Raw genomic sequence first — 23,636 nt, forward strand, 5'->3', positions numbered from 1 at the left:
GGTACAAAGGCCTCGAATTTATCATATTTTTATCTCGATAACAGCTGTAGTCAAATATACGTCCTCTCTGGGAAACTCATTTAGAATCATAGTTAAAACTTTTTAACCGAGCGAATCCCCAGCATCTCCCATCCAAGGCGAAGTTGGCGGAATAAATTCCCAACGTATTCCTTGTACACCAGATCTTCGGGATATTTTTCTGACATCCAAAGCGTCCCATGCACTCTTTAGTTCAGCCGCTAGTTGTCTGAATCAAGAACCTTAGGATATACTCTTCTATTAATAAACCGTTTGGCCGCCATCAAACAACCTTCCGTCGTTTATTACATCCAAAAGTACTGCCCTAGCCGACAAACAAGTAAAAATTATTCCATATCGCTTTTCTCATGTCGTGTCGTCCTACCGTTACCCAGATTGGTTCGTAACAGTCCGTCCCGGTTTCAGAAACTGGTACTCCTATTTCAAATCAACACGTGGATACAGCAGTCCCATCTTTGTTGTGTAGGTCGATACTGCATTCCGTATACATTCACGCTATACCTTCTTCACAAAGTTCCTGCGAGTGCGACAACAAAATTTTTCGGTCTGACGTCAAGTAACGGGCGATCAAAAATGAGTTGCCTTTGGAAGTTCAAGTTAAATACGATTTCCCATGTAAACAAAAGTTCCAAAGGTGACTCGACAGCAACACTCATTTTTGATCGCACAGTATAATTGGGTTCTTTCTCTCATCATTCAAACTACTGAGTTCCAACCGACCTCCGACGAGGGGAATTAGACCGTGTTTCAATTTCTGGTGTTAGATTATAAAGTCTATACTTTTCTCGCCTATTGACTTTCCATTTTTTTTCCATCATTCTGCGAAACTCTCTTCTTGGCTTTGCTGTATCCAGAATCCTTCACATTCATCAATTTCTCCAATTGTCAATTACCTTGTCAAAATGTATTGTCCTCTAGCACGTCTAATAAATCTTTTTACACACGCCGTAACTCTCGCCAATTTAGTCTAATTCGAGTAGGTAATTCTCCCGGTTTATGATATACCTACTAATTCCTAGCTTTTACTAAAATCTTTGCTTCTTTCATCTCCAGTTTTTCAGGATTGATTTTTCGGACGTTCCCCTTTGGCCACTCACCTCCTTCTTCATATAATCCAGCTTGTAATGGACGTTTAATTCAATGGAGCAACCCTCGTTCTTCCTCGCTCGCATCACAGAAGACATGACCGCACCGTACATTTGTGAAGTCTATAGCTATATATGGTAAACGCTCAATTTTGAAGGATCTTTGCCTTTTGTATTTGCCCTTGCATTATAATCCCAGTTTTGTTTTTCATTTTCTGGTCCGTTAATTTTCGCAAGGTAAGCTTTTATTTTTGATGAAAGGGGGGGGGGGATTTTCCGTACCTTTTCCCGTGATTGTTGGGCTTAATCTTAATTGCTTTCCGTTCGCTAGGAAATTTGCCGACTGGGCTTTAATTTTGTTTTAGTTACCGAAGTGATCGCCGCCATTTGATGGATCCGACCGCCAGGTTCCTGGAGAGACTCTGTTTCTCCGATTGAGTTTACCCCAGAGGCTACCGAGGCCGACCCGCCGACCGTTGCTACAGCCGACCTCGGCCAGGCGCGAGATTTTCGCCTGGTAGCGCTAGAGCCCGTCCGTTTAGCCGTTTCCTGCCACCGGCGCCGTTACGTCGTCTCCCGCCGACTACCACCATGGATATTACTTGCCATATAATTTGTATATGTATTGATTCGTTTAAATTAGACACTTATAATTATTCGGTTAATAGTTTTTTTATTTCGAAAGCTCGCCGACCGCGCGCAAGCTGCCCAAATTCGTCACAATACAATTCCTCTTCCAAATAGCCATATGATGACGACTATGTTGCAGCGTCGCCTTCACTCTTGTAATTTTTATAGAAAAACTTGTAGATTGGCAGAATCAATAACGTAGTGGAGAGGAAAGCAGTAGCAGAAGAGAAGCAGCAGCACGATTCAATCCAGCACTCAGCAGGTATCCATCAGCTTTGTGAACCGATCAGTTACTGATCCAAGAGCTTTACCAACGGATCCGAGAGCTTTGCTGTTGGCAAATAGCAATAGCTTTGTCATCAGATCCAAGAGCGTTGTGATAATTTCAATTCTCCATAGCACGCTTTTAGGCATAATCAGGTTCAGAGCACAGGTGGAATCCATTTGACACTGTGTCGTCGAGAAGTGCAAACCTCTAACAATGTTTAAAGCGTGTAATTGGGTAAGGTCCTGCCATTATAGCGACTTTCATCCTGCCTGAGCTAAAGGAAAAACGTGAAATTTACTGCGAAAGAAAAGGATCATTGATGGGAAGTACGTTAAGAAAAGACAGAAAGGGGATAAATCGTATGACTTTGAAACTTGTAGCTACCCAATGATATCAAGAAGATTATGGTTAGAGATAAGAACAAATCTCTAACATCTCTCAAAAATCCTCCCAAAAAGGCTCAGCATGTCCCTCTCTATTTAACCAAGCGATAAGAAATTAAAGAGGTGTTGTGCAGATTATTTAGAGAAGAAATGTGCAAGACTGCGTGATAGAACAGCTTCCTTTTCAATTTTGAACTGTATTACGTAGTAGGGTACAAATATTTATAGGAAGTGCGGGAGGATATGAATAATCCTCTTAATATGCATTGTCGCCACTGTCTCTATAAAGTCACTGTAGTTCCATTAAAAAAATTTTTTTCAGGCTACTCGGGTCACGCGACTTTGAGGATTAAAGACGGTGCCGCGCAAAGGGTCGGCGCGCGCATGCGTACATAATCGAAGTGCCTAACAAACTACCGAAATGAACCTTAGAATTACCGATAAGAAATAACTTGGGATTTTGGGGATAATTGCGTTAGAACCAGTGCTGCCCCTGGGGTCGCTCTCAATATCCCAAAAAGCATCTAACCAAAGTAAAAAATAAGAAATTTAAAAGACTCTGCAAACACAGTAACTGAAACAAGCTGAGTTGATTAGAAGACTCTTACCTATACGGAATCAAAAAAATAATCTACACCCTTGGAACTATACCGTCACAATGGTCAGCTATTTCTATATACAAGTACTTACGGAATTTCAATGTCAAGAGAGAAGAAGGATTTTAGGTCTGAAAAACAATTAATGTATATGACAGACGTAATGATATAAACTTTTCTAGTGCAATAAAGTCAAACAAAGTGCACCTAAACGGTTGATCTATATTTTGTACAGTACATCTATATGTATACTGTATACAGCGAATTTTTCTTTAAATGTATGTAGGTACATATGGGCTACGTATACTTAAAAGATTCACAGATTTCGCAATTCATGTAACCATCGGAGACATTGGAAATGATAACCGTATAACCTATACAGCCATAATATGTAAAACATTAAATAACCCTATTCACCCGAAATCACTTGCCCCACTCGCTCGCAAGCTAGCTCGTGTCGCAAACGTAAACTTTCGAAATAATAAGCGTCGTAACATTGCCTGTAATACTATCATTTCCAATGCTAAACAAAAGCATATCTGACAAACGAGTTTTGTTTTTTTCTCACCTCAAGAATTTAATAATTAAGAATTAAATCGCGAACGTTTCCGAAACCTGCTGCACAACTCTTCTAGAATTATGGAGATCCTTTGTCGACGCTCTTCATTTTAAAATAAGCGCAAAATGAATTAAATACGCGTTTGGCAAAGTTCGTGATGGCGTCAGTGCAAAAAACATTTTGAATTTATTACGTGTATACTTGGTTGCTTATAGCCATCTATTCAATGCATGAACATGCGGTTTTATTGTCATAGCCCATTATGTATACATTTAAAAAAATTCCCTGTATGTATATCTTATCTCTACATTAAGTAATAAGTTTTTAATACAATCACCAATATAAGAAATTTTAATGGTACCTATGAGATGAATGATATCATTATATGCGTCCCTACTTGAATACCATTTTTAATTTTTATTGTTATAACACAGATAAAACACCTCTGTGGTTATAATTAAATAATAATATAGGTACAGGGTGAGTTGTTTTTTCCAGAGCTAAAAAAGTCGCTTAAATGAGCAAATTTATGCAAGATTTTATGATGATTAATTTTCCTTTTTAAAGTTTCTTGCAGCTCTACAAATAGCAAAGTTATGACGAAAAACCGGAAAGTGTGATTTTCAAGAATGCCTGGTGCTCATTCAAAGATATCAAAAAATAATTTTTTCTACAACTGTCAAAAAAACCTGTCATTTTCTGACGGATTTCGAAACGCGAAGTACTAGATTTTTAAACGGTTAATTAATAAGTAAGGTTGCTATTGACAACGTGCGCGAAATCGTCAACAGTGAAAAAAAGTATTTCGCGCACGGGACAAAGTTGAACTTAAACAGCAATTTAATTAACAATCGGTTCAGTTGTAGAAAAAATATTGTATATAACGCTAGCGCGAAGTTATTTCGCGCATTTGACTGATATTTTGACTCGGCTTCGCCTCGTCAAAATACCTTCAGTCTCAATGCGCGAAATTGAACTTCGCGCTCTTGTTATATAAATAACTATTTTATTTCTTATGGACGCGATGTTGGATTTTTATGTTACTAGATAGAGAAAACCAGTTGCCAAATTCTTAACAGTGCAGCTTCCTGGTTTAAACTAGAATTTCGAGAGATTTTTTTCGAAAAACTTACTGTTCTAAGGGAAATAATAGTTTACAATGTATTTCTTGTGCCAGTAATTCCATGACCGTGTTGATGATGACTGTGTGAGACATTAAACGGAATACCTACATAAAATTATTTCAAGCAAGCTATGAAATTATTGCCCTAAGAAATACATTGTAAACTTCTAATCAAAATTCAAGATTCATTTCCAAATCAAATACTAAGTACATACTTCGTATCGCCTGATTTTGTAATTTTCTTCTCAAGTGACATAAAAATCCAATATGGCGTCCATATGAAATAAGACAGATAATGTGATTTACTTGGAACTCACATCTCATAGTTTTGTGTTAGCACCATCAGAAAGCTTTGTGACAATTTTTTTTGATATCTTTGAAATAAACGAACGCCAGGGCATTCTCGAAAATTACATTTTTTGTTTATTTTGTGGGCATAACTTCGCTATTTGTAGAGCTAGAAAAAACCTTGAAGGGGAAAATTAATCAGCATAAAATTCTACTTTGTACTTTGTATCTTTAAAAGTTTATGAGATCCCCATAGTCAAAATGAAAAAAACTCACCCAGTCACTCTGTATAACACATATTCTATTTTATAATTATTATATAACATATCCTTTGTTAAAAAAAATAGTTATAGCGATAGGGTATAAAAGAACTACATCATAATAATAATAAAATAACTTATTTACTTTATGTAAATAAGTTATTTTATTGCATGATGTAGTAAAAAAACACAGGTGCTAACTACAGCAGAGTTCTTAATCACCACAATGACACCACTCCGTATATCAATATTTTTCAAATATACGGACGGACGGGCGCAGCGTCTCATGAAGCACTTTTTATAGAGGTGGCAGCATCGTACCTTCCAGATATTACCCGGGATTATTCTTCAAAAGAGCTAGTAAGTAAGAAGCAACAAGGGAATATCTTGTGCAATTTACATGCATTTTATCTAGCGCGAACCCGCGTGCTCGTCAAGGCTTCAACGAACATTAAATCATTAAATCAAAATACCTCAATCCTTGGTTTCAATCATACTCGTGAATTAAATTAATATTAGAGTCATGATTTAGTTCTCCATAAATCTTTGAAACCCTTCATTTTCCAGCCTCCCTGATCTCATTCACACAATACGATGTAAGCAGATCAAGGATCACAACATGCAATGCTAATAATAGCAATCTTTTGTGTTGTATCGATCGTTTGAGCCTCATTCCAACTGCTTGTAGCCAAACCTTAGGTAGGTACCGGCAAATCATCAGATCTACTATCATTTTTGATTGAGATCAACGACGTCATGAAACATTTTCGTTATTGATGTTTAAGAAAAGGGTCTCCAAAGTTACCTCGCTGATGTCAAAATCTTCAATGAAGTAGTTATCCAAGCGAATTTTCTCAACGATCCGAAATATTTCGCTGAGAGTTTTTCCATTTCGTTGTACCCTATACTTTAATAACGTCTAAAAAAAGGAGACAAGTGTAATGCAGATCATTTATGCAAACTTACCGCATGCTGATCTAATAACTCGTGGTCGGTAAATTCCTTCTCGATCACATCTTTTAGATCGGTCATCCAATTTGGTTCAACGTTGTTGCACAACTGAAGCTTTTTCTTAGTTGATTGCACAACAACAATCTTAATCATCGGGGCTAGTTTAAGGGCGATGATGCAAGAGTCTTTGTATTTACTCTTTAAACTACTTATAGAGCCGTTGAAGATGATTTTTCCCGATTTCAATGTGACAATACTACAACAATACATGAAAGAAAGACAAAATACTTAATCTTGACTAACTTTTCGCACAAAATTTCACACTCGTCCATATTGTGAGTGCTTAAAATTATGGAAGAGTCACTATTTTTCGTCAATATAAGGGCGTCCCATAACTTTCTACGCGAACTCAGATCTACTCCGGCAGTTGGTTCATCTAACAAAATGAAAGGTGGCATGCCAATTAATGCGAGGGCTGTAAACAATTTCCTTTTGCAACCAATACTGTAAGTGTTACAGAGTCGATCGGCATATTTAGTTAAATCAAAAATCTCCAAGAATTTGTCCACTTCTTCTTCCACCGATTCAATGCCACGCAAACCGGCAAAGAGACGCAGAAGTTCTCGCCCACTTGTCAATTCGCTCAGCTCGTCAAACTGGGGACAATAACCGATATTTTGCAAGTACTACAGATTTTAAATTATTTAATGCGACAGGAAATGTACGCCAAACCTCTAGTTTGTTTTCATTGATCGACACGCGTTTCTTGTTGGCGTGTAGAATTATTTCCCCGTTCTCGAGGCGATCTTCTCCTGCTAACAATCGAAAGGTAGTACTCTTTCCAGCCCCATTCACCCCCAGTAATCCAACGCACTGCTTAGGCTGAATCTTGAAATTGATGTCATTCAATACCACTTGTGATCCAATCTTCTTCGATTTAATATCGGCGTTAAGAGATCCATCTGATGCTGCTCAGAAATAAATTGATTCTGATGCTAGTCACAAAATATGCACACTTACGATTAAAAACCTGATTTTCTGATTCTTCTGCTTTATCTTTCTTCTCGTTCCGTTTTAAAATCTTTTTTACTTTCGAATAGCCTTTTGAAAAGGAGTTTGAATGGAAAAGGTACAAAAGCGAGAAATACAAAGCGGAAGATGCCAACATTTCATAAAGGGTAGTTGCAACGGCATTTTCACCGAGTAAGTATGACTGGTACCGGATACAGCCCTGGCTGTCATCGCCATCTGTTACGTAGTTAGAACTAGAGCACTTTCGATGCCGTAAAGACTATACTTACAACAACATGAGTTGTAGTTCGTGGCACAAATGGCTTGTTTGTGCTCGGGTGACCTAACCCTCCAGTTATAATTCCAAACGCTTTGTTTGATTAGCTTCATCATTGTATACTTTAATCCAAATGTTGGGAACAAAACAAAGAAATAATTTATACCGTTGGCGATCGTCTTCAGATCCTCATCTTCCGAAAATTCCATATAAAACACGCCTATAACAATCGTGTTGCTGATTAATAGGCTTGTGATAATAAATAGCCCATATCCAACAAAACCTGATGACCTGTAAATGAAGAGGTACGAGTAGGGAATCGCGCTTACGCCAAACACCGCCAATATTACAAAAAGAGTTCCTGAAATCAGCTTATTAGCGAACAATCGCAGACGTAGTCGTTCTCGTACCCATCTCGGCGTCTCCAAAAATGCTCGACATGGTGAGGTAGGAGTTAAGTGCGTATGTTATACCAATTACGATCCCAATTGATATGAAGTACACTACCACATCCTTTACGTAACACGATAACCAATACACCCATTTTGAAACACCGCACATCTGCTGCAAGTGCATAATCTTGGATGCATACTCCGAGTAAGGACAGAAAATTGATATTCCAACTAGCAATAGGGCGCCTATAAACAATGTTCCATCAGTATTTTAGTAGCAGAGGCATAGTCTTGGAGATAGTTCTTATATATAGTCTTGCTTCTATCCAAAATAGTTTTCAACACCGGAACAGCTAAGGTCGTTTGAGGTAGGTGCAGATTTATGGGCCTCTTTAGCTGGGCGTTTTATTTCAAACAAGTAAACAGGTTTTAAGTTCAAATTACATGCCTGGTGAACCGCCCCCCTGTACCGCCCCGTCATATGATGGTGATCACCGCCCTAAGGCGCATTTTCCATGCATTGATCAGTACCTACTTCCCAAAAGGCAATAGCTATGTGCGCTATGCTTTTCAAAGAAATATATCCATAAATAACAAAGTTGATATTGCGCAGCCTGCGCATGCGCACAGTAATCTTCAAGATTTTTCTTGGCTCAGATGCCAGAGCTATAAGCTACCGAATTAAAAAAGAACGAAATATTGAAAACTGTAGGAGTAGTTAAGGCATCGGACGGACGGACAGGCGGACGGACAAAGAAAGTTACTGCAATAGCGCACCCAACTTCTTTGGAAAACGCGCTAAACAGGAAAGCTTCCAAACTTTCCACACCGGCACAGCGTCTTAAGGAAATGATCACGAATAAACATTGTTACAAAAAGCATGAAATTTTAGCCGACGTTAACTATGAACAAAGTGAGTGGTACGAAATGGGAATTGTAACTACAAAGCCACATTTAATTTAGTGCGGAAAATGTTAGACGGACCACTACAATTCATAGTTAAAAAACTGTATGGTCCGAATTTCATTGTAAAGAAGTTTCAATTACCTAGTGGCAAAAAGATATACCATATCAGCAGCACTTGAATCATGGAGAGATGTTGAACGCGATGCTGGTACGGACTTGTTAAGGGATGATTTCCTACCTTAATTCCATAATCTGGCCCCTTTAATGATTTCAGCACAGCGTTAGTTAGGAGATTGAGCGAAATTGGAGCACCATGAACGGCTTTATTTGAATAAAATGCAGTGGCAGAGTGCTTTCCAATGAAATCATCGAAGGAGACAGCTACCACCATACGTTTTTTATAAAATTCTATGTTATTTATCCCCTGTTGTATGATTTCTATAAAGTTTTTTTAAATGATTTTTGTGAGAATAATGTGCCATACCATCCGATAAGTTTTGAACTGTCTTCGAATATACTACCGAACCGTTTAGCGAATCTTCGTAATAGTGAGCGATTTTTGAAAACATTCCGCTTTGATTTCTTCCAATAAAAACCGCAGAGTCTGAGTAGGTCTGTAGGTTAAGTGGTACAACTTTATCAGATTCTGATGCGTCTTCCGAATTTTCGCTACCACACAAGCAAATAACCATGCACAATATCATTATCACAATCTAAAAAAACACACGTAACTTATTCCGTGAATGTTACTAATTTCAAGCGAGTGCTACAATATCATCAGGTCACCAAGACATTTGCGTCTGAAAAAGGTCAACGTGTTTCATTCCTCTGACACCCCTGAGGAATACCGCAGGCGTCTAGGCGGGCTGCTTAGGGTTTTCTGACCCTCTTCAGCCCGAGAACAGGAATGGGTGATAAGTTAGGGATTGGAACGGAAGGTAGGGGGAGAGTATTGCTCGCTACCGGCTTCGGTGCGTCTGAAACACTTTGAATTTATTTTCTGATTTGTATTTCTAGCATGACCCGATGATGTACTTGCGGAAATCGATTGTGAAAAAGTAATCTTTTAATTATCTACTTTGGATTGTTTGAGTAGCCGATCTTACCTGTATAAACTGTAGTTTTTTTCGCGTAAATTTCAACCATTTAAGAAGTAAGATTTTAAACTGTCTCCAGGTGTTAATTTCTTTCATCTTCTTGAAATGTGTAGCTAAATTTATACATCAAATTAATGGGACAAGCTTATACAATTGATGTTACTTACGCTTTTCATCCGATGAACGCGGTTGGTAATTAAAGCCTAACGTACTGGCCCTGTAAGATTTTAAATTATCAAATCCTCAGTGTAAAATAAATACCCAATACGTTTCGACAGCAAAGCTGCTATCGTTAACGATACATAATTTTATAAAAAACGTTTCGACTTGACTCCCGGTATCTCCGGCTCTAGGTGTTTGTGGGCGAGTAGTCTTAAGTACGGTCCTGACTGTTTAATTACCTTAGGGTCGGTTGCACAAAGACAGTTTAAACCTCGTTTAGATTAACGCAATGGATTGAGACATGTGATTAGCTGAAATTTGACAAACCAATCTTATACCTTAATCCACTTATTAATTCCCAGCGAGGTTTAAACTGCCTTTGTGCATTAGAAGAGTCGTGAAATACGAAATGATTGTCTAAGGGTATAGGAAAATTTCTGTTTACACTGGAAACGCCTCTGTCAGGTTTTCTCGCAACAATTAAGAGTGTGGAATTTTTCTGAATAGATCATGGATAAGGAATCTCGGTCTTGAAACGTGAAAGATTAGAAAAATTATTGTTCTCGGAGGACATTATAAGATATACTTTGCGAGGTTAAGTAGAGAAATTCTTGAGAGCCGGGTCTTTTGTGTGGCATCCCATGTTTTTGGAGCACTCGGGTAGAGATCTCGTGGAACTTTTGCAACCAGAAATGTTCATCGCGGCGTTTTAAGTCTAAATAACAGCAAAATATAAATAATTGCGAGTTTTCAAAAGTACAAAAGTCAAAAGGTTTGAAGTTGTCTTATCACCCCATGAACTTGATGTATTTGTTTTGCCGTTAAAGGCTATCCTAGTGGTATAGGTTTCTTATACGATACTTCTTGGACTTGTTGCTAGAGCGCATGCTTTGAACCTTTCTACATTTAATTTGGTCTTACGCATTTGCTGTACTTCTTCCCCTTCAGTGAAGTTCTGCCGTCGAATTGGTTAGATGCAAATGTTTCACGGATTTGTATTTGCATTTAAACTATACGCAGCATTTTTCTCATTACGTATGTTTGTGTAGGGCTTTTTTTACCTTCACTCTATACTCAACCAGTTTTTCTTTTGGAACACCTTTTACGTTGATTTACCCGGATTTTACTTATATGTCCTAACGTGAATGACTTCGCAATTTTTACCTGGACCCGCCATTTTAGTAAGATTGACAGTGAACGACGCGATGGATGTTTCTACATTACCGATTTAGCAGAATTCACCGCCATTTCATTGAAGCTAAACCTTACACCATACAGTACCTGGACTACTATTAGCCCTACCCTATGCTTCCAATACAAAATGGGTGGTCACGGATAGGGGACACTGTAGTCGTGGGCATGCGAATCTCAGGGTAAACTAAAGTCGGTGAACACCCCCAGGATCACATAAAAAGCTGCACGTAGTACGGAAAGTTTTAAATACTCATTATTTTCTATACTTCCACAAATAAGAATAGGTTGCTTTTTGGCATTTCTAACTATTTCTAGACGATTAATTAATTGACATTTGTTAATTTAAACTTTGATAGTCTCAAATCGTGTATCATAGGACAACTTCGGACAGGCTCGTTCACCCTGAAGCCGTAAGTATACAAAAATCAATAAAATTAATTGAACCCCAACCGGAAATTAACGTAAGCAAATCTTTTTTTTAAAGAAGGACCTGTTTCCAACACTGCTTTTGAAGCAATATTGTTTACAGATGCACAATAGTCGAAATGTTTTTGCTTTATTCGAAAGTACCAATACTTACTTTAAAAATATCTCCTCCATTGTCATTTTAGTCAGCCCAATATTTTCAATATTGTAAAAGTTCTGAGAGTCTTCAAACCATTTTACCGCATCCCTTATTTCGTTGTTTGTCGAACTCGAAACGCAAATAGTAATTTCATCGCGCGCCACAGTTTTAGGCTTATCATTCAAATTGGGATTTTTCTTCACTGCACTGACTAGCCTTTCCACGTCTGAAGACTTTTTTAACTTCACAGCGATGTGAGACCCTGCGCCTTTTAAAGGAGATCATTTTTAAGTCTCACTACTACTACATAAGAACTTACCCAATTTATTTCGCAGGAATATCGGTGTTCCGTAGCTCTTTAGAACGCCGCGGTCCATGATTGCTATGCGATCACCCAAAACTTCGGCCTCTTCCATAGAATGCGTCGTAACAATAATCGTGCGGTAACCTCTCAGACGGATTAAGATGTTCCATATATCTCTGCGACATTCAGGATCAAGACCGGCTGTTGGCTCGTCCAAAATGACAACGTTGTTACTTCCGATAACTGCGACAGAAATGGATAATCTTCTTTGCATTCCTGTCGACAGTTCCGATGGCAAACAATTCTTTTTACTGGATAAGTTCGTGACACCAATCATATGTTCGGCTTCCTCAATAGCGTCATCGGCGGACAACCCTTTTAACTTCAAATTAAGTTAGATATGATTGGCAAGTGAAGAAGAGGAGTGCTTACTATTCCATAAAATTTTAAATGGTGAAGTACGGTAAGAGCGTGAAATTGAAGATTACTTTGAGGGCATATGCTTACAAAATTGTTTGTATTACAGAGATCTTTGATCGATATAGTTCCGCTTGTTAAACTTAAAATTCCTAAAAAAAGATGAGCACTTAGGATAAGTTTTGAAAGTTTGAAGTGTAAAAAAAGTAAAACAAAAACACCAATAAATAAATGACCGAACGCGTTTCAACAGCAAAGCTTTCATCAGAAGACAGTAGTTGTTCACCGATGATGGTAGTTTTGCTGTTGAAACGCGTTCGACCACTTTTATCGTGGTGTTTTTGTTTTAATTATTTTACACTTCAACGGCCACTGCTGTCAGTTTGAAATGTAAACCTGCAATCATAGATAACGTTGTCGTTTTCCCAGCTCCATTTTTTCCCAACAAAACTGTAATTTGTTGCTCATAAATATCCATAGATAAATTGTCAACGGCCTTTTCGCTACCGAAGTGTTTACACAAATTCCTCACCTTTACACTTACGGGCAAATTTATTTCTTCAATATAAGGGCCGAAATTGTTCGGTTTTGGGCCACATTCGTTCTGTTCGATTTTTCGTCTAAACCACTGCCAAAAATAAAATGAGCATCTGCAGTGAGAAATTAAACACTTACCAACAGAGGGAAGTACCACACTTGTGCTTTTCCGTAAATTCCAGGTTTAATTTCGGACATGTATAACGTTATTGTAATATAAACTAAACATTGTACTATAAAACAGACAAAAATGCTTCCCATCGTAAATTCGTTTTTTTGCCAGCTTGGCGACTCGAAGATATTCACCCACTGCACCCCCAACTCTGTTCGGATGCGTATTAATTTGTACTTTGTGTTATATCTATTTATTTACCTCTAGTTTCATAGTCCGAAATAATCTTATAACCGAAAAGCAACCCTGCGTTTGGGAAAATCATAATTATCCGTTGAAAGAAAGACGGGTCGCTGTAAATCCATCTTTGTGGAATGACAAATGTAAGTATCCATGCCAGTATTGCTGTGGTTATCGAATGGATGGCTAAAATATATTCGACATGAATAAGTCTATCGTTTTGCTGTTAAAAATTATTGACAAAGTTCTCAATGTGTATTAGGGCTTCACTGGCTCTGTTTAAGGGAAACCTGGTGGTATCCCGATCAGTAGCGGTCCCAGGATTTAGTAAAGCGAGGGGCCCAAACCAGAACTTTGTCCCAACACGGAAAAAAATAAAAGAAATTTGATGAAAAAATTAACAATGCCCCCCCCCCCGGAACCGCCTCTGATCCCGATGACTCTATTTGTCCCCGGCACAAAGTTGTTTTTCAAACCTGGCAGGTGAAAGCAGTTGTAAAAGATACCACAGTGAAGCATATAGTCAGGGCCGGATTTAGCATGGGGCCCGGGTCCATAGCGGCAAATTTTTACGGGCGGTAAAAAAACAAATTTGGGAAATAATTCTACAGTACTATCGTGGAAAGATAACATAACATTTTAAGAGATTGAAGTTGGAATGTTACGCATACTCTTCCCAACTTAAAAGTAATCATGAAATATGGAATATTTCGACGAAATTATGTGAACTTTGTATAAGATTGTGGAAAATGTAGGGCTTCTCCCGCAATTTTTTGTTGAAAACGCTTAATTAAGGTGCCCTGTAATCATTTTTATCAATTTCATGATCCTACGGGGCTTAATAACGTCACGTAACCGTTAGATTCTCTGAATTCTCTGAAACACGATTCAGTGGTTACATTTACATGTTTCTTTATTGGATTTGATTGTTTAAACTGTAAAATACTTAAACTTGAAACACGTTATTTGAAATGATGTCTTTTATTATTTTGGACAGTTATTTGTTTCTAATTGAAAGTATAGATATTATACCTACTTTGTTTCAATAACATTTTATAAATTTCACAATTTTTTTACTTCTAATCTGAGCAAATTAGGAGAAAGAAAATCGTAAGTAATTTTGGTTGAGGTATATTGCTTTTAATTGGTTGAGAAGGGGGGGGGGGGCAATTTCGAGGGGCCCAGAGGCGCAAAATATATGTAGATCCGGCTCTGTATATAGGGGCAGATAACTAAGATTATGCTTTTCTAAGATTTAATAGGTGTTTACGAAATTTCAGCTGCTTTAACCTGTTCTGCAGGTTTTGTAACAATTAGGTATCTGCGTATAGTACTTTCTATACGTACGGTTAACACGATTAAATTTTCGTAAATCCTTATGATGTTGTACTTACGTTTGTTAAAAAAGGAACTGAGCGCAAAACAAAATGTGATAAGTGCGGCGGAGTACAATGAGAAAAACGTCAATAGCACACTGAAGCTGCAATGTTCTAGAAGTGGGGGGCGAGTATCGCTCTTTAGGTATACTAACATGGCCGTAATTACAACTAACGAAATGAAGTTCCAGCAAAACATATCCAAGAACCAAGTAAACCACATCATACCAGATTTTAGCCCCATTACGCGCATTAACTCCTGAAACATGTTAAATTGTTACATCGGAGAATTCATCACACGTCATTGTTTGTCTCCTTGTTTTAGTCCGGACGACAAACGCGATATTTTTGAAGAATCGTGCACTTTTGTATAGAAGCATGAATTTTTGTATACGACTTACCCATACTCCAACAGTCATTTTAAACATTAGAGCCACTCTGGCTCTCTGCCAGGGGGGGCGTAGGGTGCCCATTTCAAAACTGCCGTTTTAGCAGTGGTATCCATTCGGTAATACCCCTGGCAACTCGCAACCACTAGGGCTAGAACAAAATTAAAACACGGATTTTGTTGAGCACCATCTTAGCTAAAAAAAATGTTATATTGGTATTTACCCTAAATGTATTGAGTGTGGCTTTTTTTTGGGGTCAAAGTTAACCTTGATTGTTTTTCCCACAAAAAGTCGAGAATTTAGGCTTTCTTCACTCAAAAATAAAGGCAAATAAATAAATAAATATATAAATACTGTTTTTATTCATCTTTTTAGATGTATAGTTAAACTTATTAACATACATAAATTAAATTAAATTAATGAAATTGTAATTTTATATTATTTGTTGTGTCCTATTCTTCGTATAGTAAAATCTTACCTATATGTATGTTTCATACAATTAATTAATACTGTACTATAGCTATTATTCACGATCGCATCCACCACACTTGCAACGTGGAGTGCAAGGCAAGTTCAATTTCGTACACTTGCAGGATGTACATACGCTGCGCTTAGAGTCACATTTCACCACTTCCTTATGCAAGCTTCGATCCCTGGGGGCAGGTCCATCCGTTTCATCTGATATAGAATCGAAAGTTTCAATTAATTTATATAATATGCGACCTTAATTATTTTGATGTAATGCAATTTGTCCTCACTTACCTCCCACCTTTAGTTGCTGCGCTTCCACCCGAAATCGCCTGGATCAGGAAGAACAGGGTTTCTTTGAAGGGCATTACCCCAGACATGACCTCCTTGGTAGGCAGCACGGAGCAAATGGAGACGAAGAGCATCCTGTGTAGGGGGAATATTCTCAATTTGCCTACCCTTGTGAACAAATAGGACTCTTCTGCAATCGTTGACAGTTACCTCAGGACTCTGCTCCGTGCTACCTACCAAGGAGGTCATGTCTGGGGTAAAGCCCTCGAGCGAAGCTTGCAAGGAAGTGGTGAAATGTCACTGTAAGCGCAGCGTATGTACTTCCTGCAAGTGTACGAAATCTAACTTGCCTTGCACTCCACGTTGCAAGTGTGGTGGATGCGATCGTGAATAATAGCTATAGTACAGTATTAATTAATTGTATAATTAATTAATTATAATAATTATTATTCTAAAGCTACAATTTTCTTTTCAAACTAGGTACATATAACATTTTACTATACGAAGAATAGGACAAAACAAATAATATAAAATTACAATTTCATTATAATTTAATTTAATTAATTAATGTTAATAAACATAAACATGTTAGTAAACATCTAAAAAAATGAATAAAAACAGTATTTTGAGTGAAGAAAGCCTAGATTTTCGACTTTTTGTGGGAAAAATAATAAAGGTTAACTTTGACCCCAAAAAAGCCACACTCAATACATTTAGGGTAAATATCAATATAACATTTTTTTTAACTAAGTTTGTGCTCAACAAAATCCGTGTTTTAATTTTGTTCTAGCCCTAATGGTTGCGAGTTGGCAGAGGTATTACCGAATGGATACCACTGCTAAAACGGCAGTTTTGAAATGGGCACCCTACGCCCCCCCCTGGCAGAGAGCCAGAGTGGCTCTAATGTTTAAAATGACTGTTGGGGTATAGGTAAGTCGTATACAAAAATTCATGCTTCTATACAAAAGTGCACGATTATTTGCTAATCCTCCGGACTATTTCATTTGGCAATGAAAAACTTGAGATTAAGGTGGCGTTTACATTGCAAAATTAGAAATTGATTCCACAATAACTGCCTCCTCGGTATAAATTTTTGGTTGAAATAGCTTTCATTCAAATATATTAGGTATACTGTTCGGCCGTTATTTAGGAAATAAGTTGTTAAAAAACTCCCATATAAAATACATATCCTTCATTTTTATCACACACTGATAATAATTTGTTATCAAATTTAACTTCATTCACAAGCTTAAACCTTTAGCAACCATCGGTTAACAGACGTTCCTTTTTTTACCTCGAAACAAAGTTATTGAGGAAATTGCAATGCAACTTTTGCACTTTTTGTAAACGCCACCTTAAGATACAAACGCACTGCTACTAATTCGTGACCAGGATAGTACATCCATCCTGTTCGTTTGGAGCAATCTTTTGTAATACCAAATCTTACCTTCATTCCAGTAACTTTGTCCTCCATGACACTACTGATAATCATTGGACAAAGCAAAGTAAAACTGAGCACGGTAATAACAGGCAAGAAGTATATGATCACATTTTTTAATTCCGAATCATTGATGTGCGGTGGATAAGGAAACTCTTCCACGTTGATGGCGATTGGAAGACTTGTGTTCGATACCATTTCAATGTAGGACGATTCCAACGCCATTTGAAATGCAAGAAAACCTCTATTCACATACATCTCTGAACCTGGCGGACGAGAAGCATGCGTTATTGTGCGTCATTCCAACGATGGTACTCACCTTGGTCGGGGACATAACTTTCACCGGAATTGTACAAGATCCCCGTTTGCCAGTTGACACATTTCTCGTATGGTCGAATAGTATAATTGAGACCTCCAGCGTCGAAATTAAGTATTACCGCCAGCACAGCTTCTGAATCGTAATCAATGCCGTTCATCATCTCTTCTTCACTTTCATAACCGTTTATTGCTATACAAATCAAGTGTAAACTCGAGGGTATAAGAAGGGAAAACTTACCTCCAGAGTTAAGGGAAAATTTCAACTGTACTTGATACATTAATTCCGATGCGAAGAACGTAGATGGAGCGTAGTATATTTTGGTTTCGTGGTTAAATTTGTCATTATAAAGTTGTTCGCTGGTGAAATGTGAACCTGAGCTCGCATTTCGAATGTACTTTTTTTCGAATCCGTCAACTTTTGTAACTATAATCGCAGTTGTTGCGAATAGCACCACTGGCAAGACGACTTGGAAAATTGTAAGCATCCAATGATGGATTCTAATGGTAAAGTTCTTGAATAAAACCGCCCTCAATATATTTATGCGACCCATTGCGGTTTTTTTATGCCCAAAAGTAGGAAACGGCGAATTTTGGTCGATAAGTGGAAGATTCACTCGTCGACCAATCACTCTAACAGCTCATCTACAAAAAAAAATGGATTTTAAATACTGATATGTGATTTTTGGTAATATATTAATTACACAGAATATTATTGTGCTTACTCTTTATAGGTACTTGGCTTGTCCTTAAAGTAGGAAATATACCTGCTTACTTACTATCTTTTGCTATTGCACTAACGACTCTACAATAAAAATTGGATTGTAAACATTTTGTAACCATAATGATAACGCAAAGGGATAGGTATGAATGAATCATAATATATAATATAATATAAGGAAATATGTGTCAACACAAACAATGGAAAAAAAATGGGTAATTTGGGATTTTTAAGATAACATCGTAACATTGTATCGCATCAACAGCCGTCTGTTTGAGAGTTGTACGACTGCCGGGACCACCAGCTTTAGGTACATACCCTCCGAAGCATGGTATTCAGATGTTATGTACCACTAAAAACTGGCAAGTTGTGGGATTCGAACTCGCCACCTGTGAGATTCGAGTCCGAGTCTTAAACCGTTAAAAAATGGATATAAATAAAAAAAAGTCTATTGGTCAACGTCAAAAACATCAAGAGATACGATTGTTCGAACCTGGGCTGAGGTAAAAATTTGTCATCTGTGGCAGAGATGGGAATTTCCTTAGATCAGTTTCGAGCGTTCTGCCGGCGCCTCCGGAATAGTGTAGAACGAAGGTATAGAACAACCTTCTGCACGAGCACCTCCAAAAAGCATTATGCGGGTCACCCTGTAATTAGGCGAAAGCCTGTTGAGGGCCCAGAGAGGGACAATACATAAATAAAATAAGAGAGATAATGACATTGAATCAAATTACACAATAGTTATTATTTATTGCTTTAAATCGCTTGATAGAACAAAACGAAAACGAGGAAAACCTGGTGTGAGGAGTTGTATCTCTCATCTGTATCATCACTTGTATTGATAAGCAGGTATTTACTATATTTAACTGTCACTTGTCCCTGGAGCGATAAACAAACTCAATGCAGGCTTATCTTTGTGCCTTTAATTTCCAGTAACGTCACATAAATTAACATACGTTCGTCATGAATTACTATTTACTTTACGTTAAATTCTGTGCCGATCTGTCCAAATATAAATTACCGACAACCCCCAAGTAATGGTTTTACCAATACTTACGCTAAGTGAAGCACAATGTAACGCTACTACCATTGTGTGTGCTGCGTGATTGTGCTCCATTATGAAGTCACTGCTTGTGTCCAAGCTTTGAATATAAAAACACTATTCAGAGTAATTGGTTACAGGGGCCAGCCTATACCTATTTTGTTTGTAATTTATTAGATGTCACGATGCCTAACGACATCGCATTGCATGCACAAATTCTTTGTAAGTTTGCAACAATAGAAAGGTGGAGTGCTGTGATGATTTATAGAGGTTCAATACATGGGTAGCGCATGTATTTGATTTTTATTACGTGTAGCTTGTGCCATTAGATTTTAAGGTACCTATTTGAATTCTGAAACATACAAGGCAGTTGTTACAGGAACGCCAATTGTTGTTTTACTAACGAATAAATATATAAAAACGTTCCGTACTATATTTTTTACTAATAATACGACATAGCTATGATCATAGTGTAAGACACTATGCTATGATTAACAAAAAAAATGATAATTACGGACAATGAAGAGTTCAATACACACTATATCTCGAAATGTCATTAAATTGTGTAAATTTATTTTTACAATCTTATCTATGTCAAGTTATACCTTATACATTAAGATAACAATTATGGGCAACATTCGTTGAACTAGATACTGAACAAAGAGTGAAAGGTAGGTATAGATTTACTTTTTTGAATATTCTAATTTTGTTCCTTACACAATATCACAGATATACGTAAAGACGTATGTACATACCTATATCTGACAATATTTAAGAATAAGTTAAAAACCGACACGTGCATGAATATTTTCATTGTATATTACAGTATCACTATCGTAAAGCTGGGTACTCAAAAAAACTGTAAAACTAATAGAAGGTACTATGTCCGTCAGTGGAAGTTGCGTAATTTTGTTTAATAAATTATAGACATTAACTTTTGTTTTTGTCTAATGCTTTGAAAAACAGAAAGGCACTTCGTATATAGTCATTTGGTAATTTTCTTTGACGCCAGTCAACAAAGTCTAATCTTTATTTTAGTCGACAATTCATCAAAGAAATCTATAGATATATATATGTATGTATCTGTTTCTATTTGAATATAAAATAATAACAAAACTTACATACCATTTTATTGAAAAAACACATATATGTTCGAATGACATCATGATGTAAACTAAAATCCGAATTATCTAAAACTCTCCCATATCAGATAAATATTGTAGGTACTAGCAGGGAGCAGAAAACACTTGAGAACCAATCGAATTACCGCAGAAAATCAAAAAAAGCAGAGGTAGGTATTAAATTATTGTGCCGATATTCACACCATTTTTGAGTCAAGTGGACGACAATGGGACGATGCTGCTAACGAAGAAAATGTGTACTTTCAGCAAGATGGGACTCCGCCACAATTGCGCTTAGGCAGTGCTTCAATCGACGGTATCCTGGTAAATGGTTGAAAGAGGGGGAGGGGGGAATTGTAACACCGTATCTGTGTGCCAGGTACTAGAAAAGTAGGAACAATTTGACCATCTAATAAATATTTATACAATCAACGCAACACAACATTTTGTTTCGTATGTTGCGTTACATTTTTTGCGTGTAATCATAAAAAGATGGACGACGTCATACTTCTATGGCTATTTCTCTAAAAGTCTATATGGTGGATGGAGATGAAGGCCATATAGTTTATAAAGCTTTCCATATTTTTGAATTTCTTTACTGTAGGGGTGTAGATAAATGAGAAATCCAATTTAGCGTTAGGCTTATATCGATTTCGGCCTATGGTCATCATCAGGCTGTGCGTCAAATAGTTAAAGTTAAAGGTAAAATAAGTAGAAACAATAGTGGTAACATTTTTGGCATATCTAATGTTGTCGTAAAAGTCATATATTAATCAATAAGTTAAAATTAAACATTTTTTGAAGATCGAGGCGTGTATAAAGTGTGAAACTAGCTTTAACTATTTGACGCACAGCCTGATGATGGCCATAGGCCGAAATCGATAGCTTTTAGAAAATATAAGCCTAACGCTAAATTGGATTTCTCATTTACCTACACTCCATTGAATTTCACTCAACAATAAAACTCTCAATAAATTCACCCAGAATAAAAACTTTCAATATTTATATGTGACTAATCCTAATTCCCATTCTTAATCTAAATGACGTGTAGGTACTGTTTATAAAAAAACGTCTAAAAGGAAATAAATAAATACATGTATCATTATTCATTGATCAAATATAACTACAAAGTATACTCATATGTAGGTATATACTTACCCATATTAGATTTTGGTATGTTGCGAATTTATTTTTGAAGTTTGGTTTGATTATTGGGTTTTCCCTCCGATTTCTGTCGACACTTTGATTTTTATTTCCGAAAATCGCACCTCCTGTTGATCTTGACCCCACTCTGGAATCCGATCCCGAACTTAACCCTGATAATGAACTAGTTACCGCTGTTTTTGCTACTGACGTCCGGGTCAGCTGGGTTTATAAGCTCCGCAAAGCTGAATTAATTCAGGCTGCTATCGAGGGACCCATGACAATAAGTGGCCTTTTCATTCATTTTTTGTTTCTCTTTTGTTAATCTATCATCCCATTCAACCGTCCTACGCACCGTAAAAAATCAAAACCAGAGACTGATGGAATGTTAGTTTTGGAGGGAATATCGATCCGATTTCCTTCCTGAAGCGACTAGATTTGATAAGTTTCCGTTATAGTATACCGGGTGATCACTTATTACTTCTTGTGTTGTTAGAATACTTACCGGTTTTGGTACCGAAACAATCGCCTCTGTGCTGGCACCTTTGGGTGGATTTCGTCACCGATTTTGACAAAACCATTCCGATTCTTACCGAAACCGATCCAATTCCGTAAACGTGCTGGTCCTGATCCCCTTTAGATTACCCAAACCAATTTACACTCAAAACCGAAGGCATTGGGTTTCTTCGCAGCCCATTCAGAGGCAATCAAATACCCCTAGCCGGAACTATAATAGACTCGCAGTTCCTCCGAATTCTACGCATTCCGCACCGACCGATTATCTTTTATTCTCGCTGTGGTCGACGAGGGGTATTGTCTCGAGGATCTGGGTGTCAGAACCGCCTAACCGTCCCGTGTAATCCGATAATCTTTCTCCCTCGGCTGCTGCGATACAGGTAGTCGTCCCTCGTCCGTTTATTACAGTTCATGGCCAACCGTTTACCGCTTTGATCGACACCGGCGGATAAGCCATTTCATTTATTAACAATCATGTCGCTACTTTAGTTTTCGATACCGTCCGACCGTCGAAACATAAACAAGGCAAGAGCTTTAGCAACCTATCCGTTAATATCCATAGCGCTTGTTATAGCACTGATCACCACTTTGCAAACCCAAATTTCCCACTTAGTCCATCGTGCTCCCGAATTTCGGATATAAAGTAATTCTTGGAATAGATTTTCTTTCCCGAACCGACTTCCATTTCGACATGAGACCCGGCAATTTATTCCTTGACAGTGGTCTTGTTCCCCGAGGTACCCCGTTTCTCAACAGTGCACTCCTTTTTCTGTTATTGCACCGCTAACCGCCGTCGAACAAGCTGAATTGCAAGGATTTTTTCAAACCAAATTACAACCATTCAAAAACCTCAATGGGTGTACTGATACAAAGTATGTCAACAGCAACCCGAAGGGAAAATGTAATTGTACCCCAACCGTTCACTCTGGGACACTGTCACCACTGACACTGTAGGCACACTTCTCCGCTCTTATAAAGAAAACCAATACCTTCTGGTTTTCCAAGACCGTTTCACCAAATGGGTATGTAACAAGAGCCGTCCGTAAAGTCACCGCCGCGCCGCTATAAGGGAGGGGGGACATTAGTCTCGCTTCCTGCATTTGCTTTCCCGTAGAAACCACTACAGAATCCCGATTATTCACTGTTCCCCCTTAGGGAAATTACTGTGCTTCTCCATACGAGTTAACTGGACCGTACCTCGACATGAACTCTGTAAAACGAGACAGTACGGCATTAATGGGCGTGTACTTACATAGTTTACATAAACTATTTAAAACCGACAGATACCGTTTTGTGGGAAAATTAGCCCTCCACAATTTACCTTCTATAAATTCTTTCGTATCTACTTCGGGTTGCCCTGCTTTTATAAATACGCGCGATAGTGATTTTCGTAAGAAAGCACTATAAGACTTCAGTTGAA

At 37.7% G+C, this 23,636-nt stretch overlaps 1 protein-coding gene across 4 annotated transcripts; it reads right to left on the bottom strand.

Moving 5' to 3' along the window:
• Positions 1-4,766: 4,766 nt before the first annotated feature.
• LOC116158716 (phospholipid-transporting ATPase ABCA1-like) lies at positions 4,767-23,432 on the bottom strand. Of its 4 annotated transcripts, XR_004142796.1 has the most exons (23): positions 18,399-19,796; positions 17,915-18,318; positions 17,678-17,866; positions 17,368-17,624; positions 14,791-15,031; positions 13,418-13,582; positions 13,183-13,367; positions 12,904-13,135; positions 12,523-12,659; positions 12,106-12,472; positions 11,802-12,054; positions 10,033-10,082; positions 9,875-9,978; positions 9,253-9,481; positions 8,910-9,206; positions 7,881-8,108; positions 7,484-7,831; positions 7,203-7,430; positions 6,915-7,150; positions 6,486-6,868; positions 6,198-6,438; positions 5,632-6,150; positions 4,767-5,577 (listed from the first exon to the last, which is right to left on the bottom strand). XR_004142796.1 is itself a non-coding variant. In XM_031471547.1 (22 exons), exons 2-22 carry the CDS (start codon positions 18,225-18,227, stop codon positions 5,986-5,988), a joined length of 4,848 nt encoding a protein of 1,615 aa, XP_031327407.1. In that variant the 5' UTR covers positions 18,228-18,318; positions 21,716-23,432; the 3' UTR covers positions 4,767-5,985. The 4 variants fall into 4 exon arrangements, 3 of the variants coding, with proteins under 3 accessions (XP_031327407.1, XP_031327406.1, XP_031327405.1); XM_031471547.1 differs by lacking the exon at positions 18,399-19,796 and adding an exon at positions 21,716-23,432 and having other exon boundaries at positions 4,767-6,150; XM_031471546.1 differs by lacking the exon at positions 18,399-19,796 and adding an exon at positions 20,562-20,818 and having other exon boundaries at positions 4,767-6,150.
• Between the last annotated feature and the right edge of the window lie 204 nt (positions 23,433-23,636).

This window comes from Photinus pyralis, unplaced genomic scaffold (assembly GCF_008802855.1).
Source record: "Photinus pyralis isolate 1611_PpyrPB1 unplaced genomic scaffold, Ppyr1.3 Ppyr1.4_LG1, whole genome shotgun sequence".
Classification (NCBI taxonomy): domain Eukaryota; kingdom Metazoa; phylum Arthropoda; class Insecta; order Coleoptera; family Lampyridae; genus Photinus; species Photinus pyralis.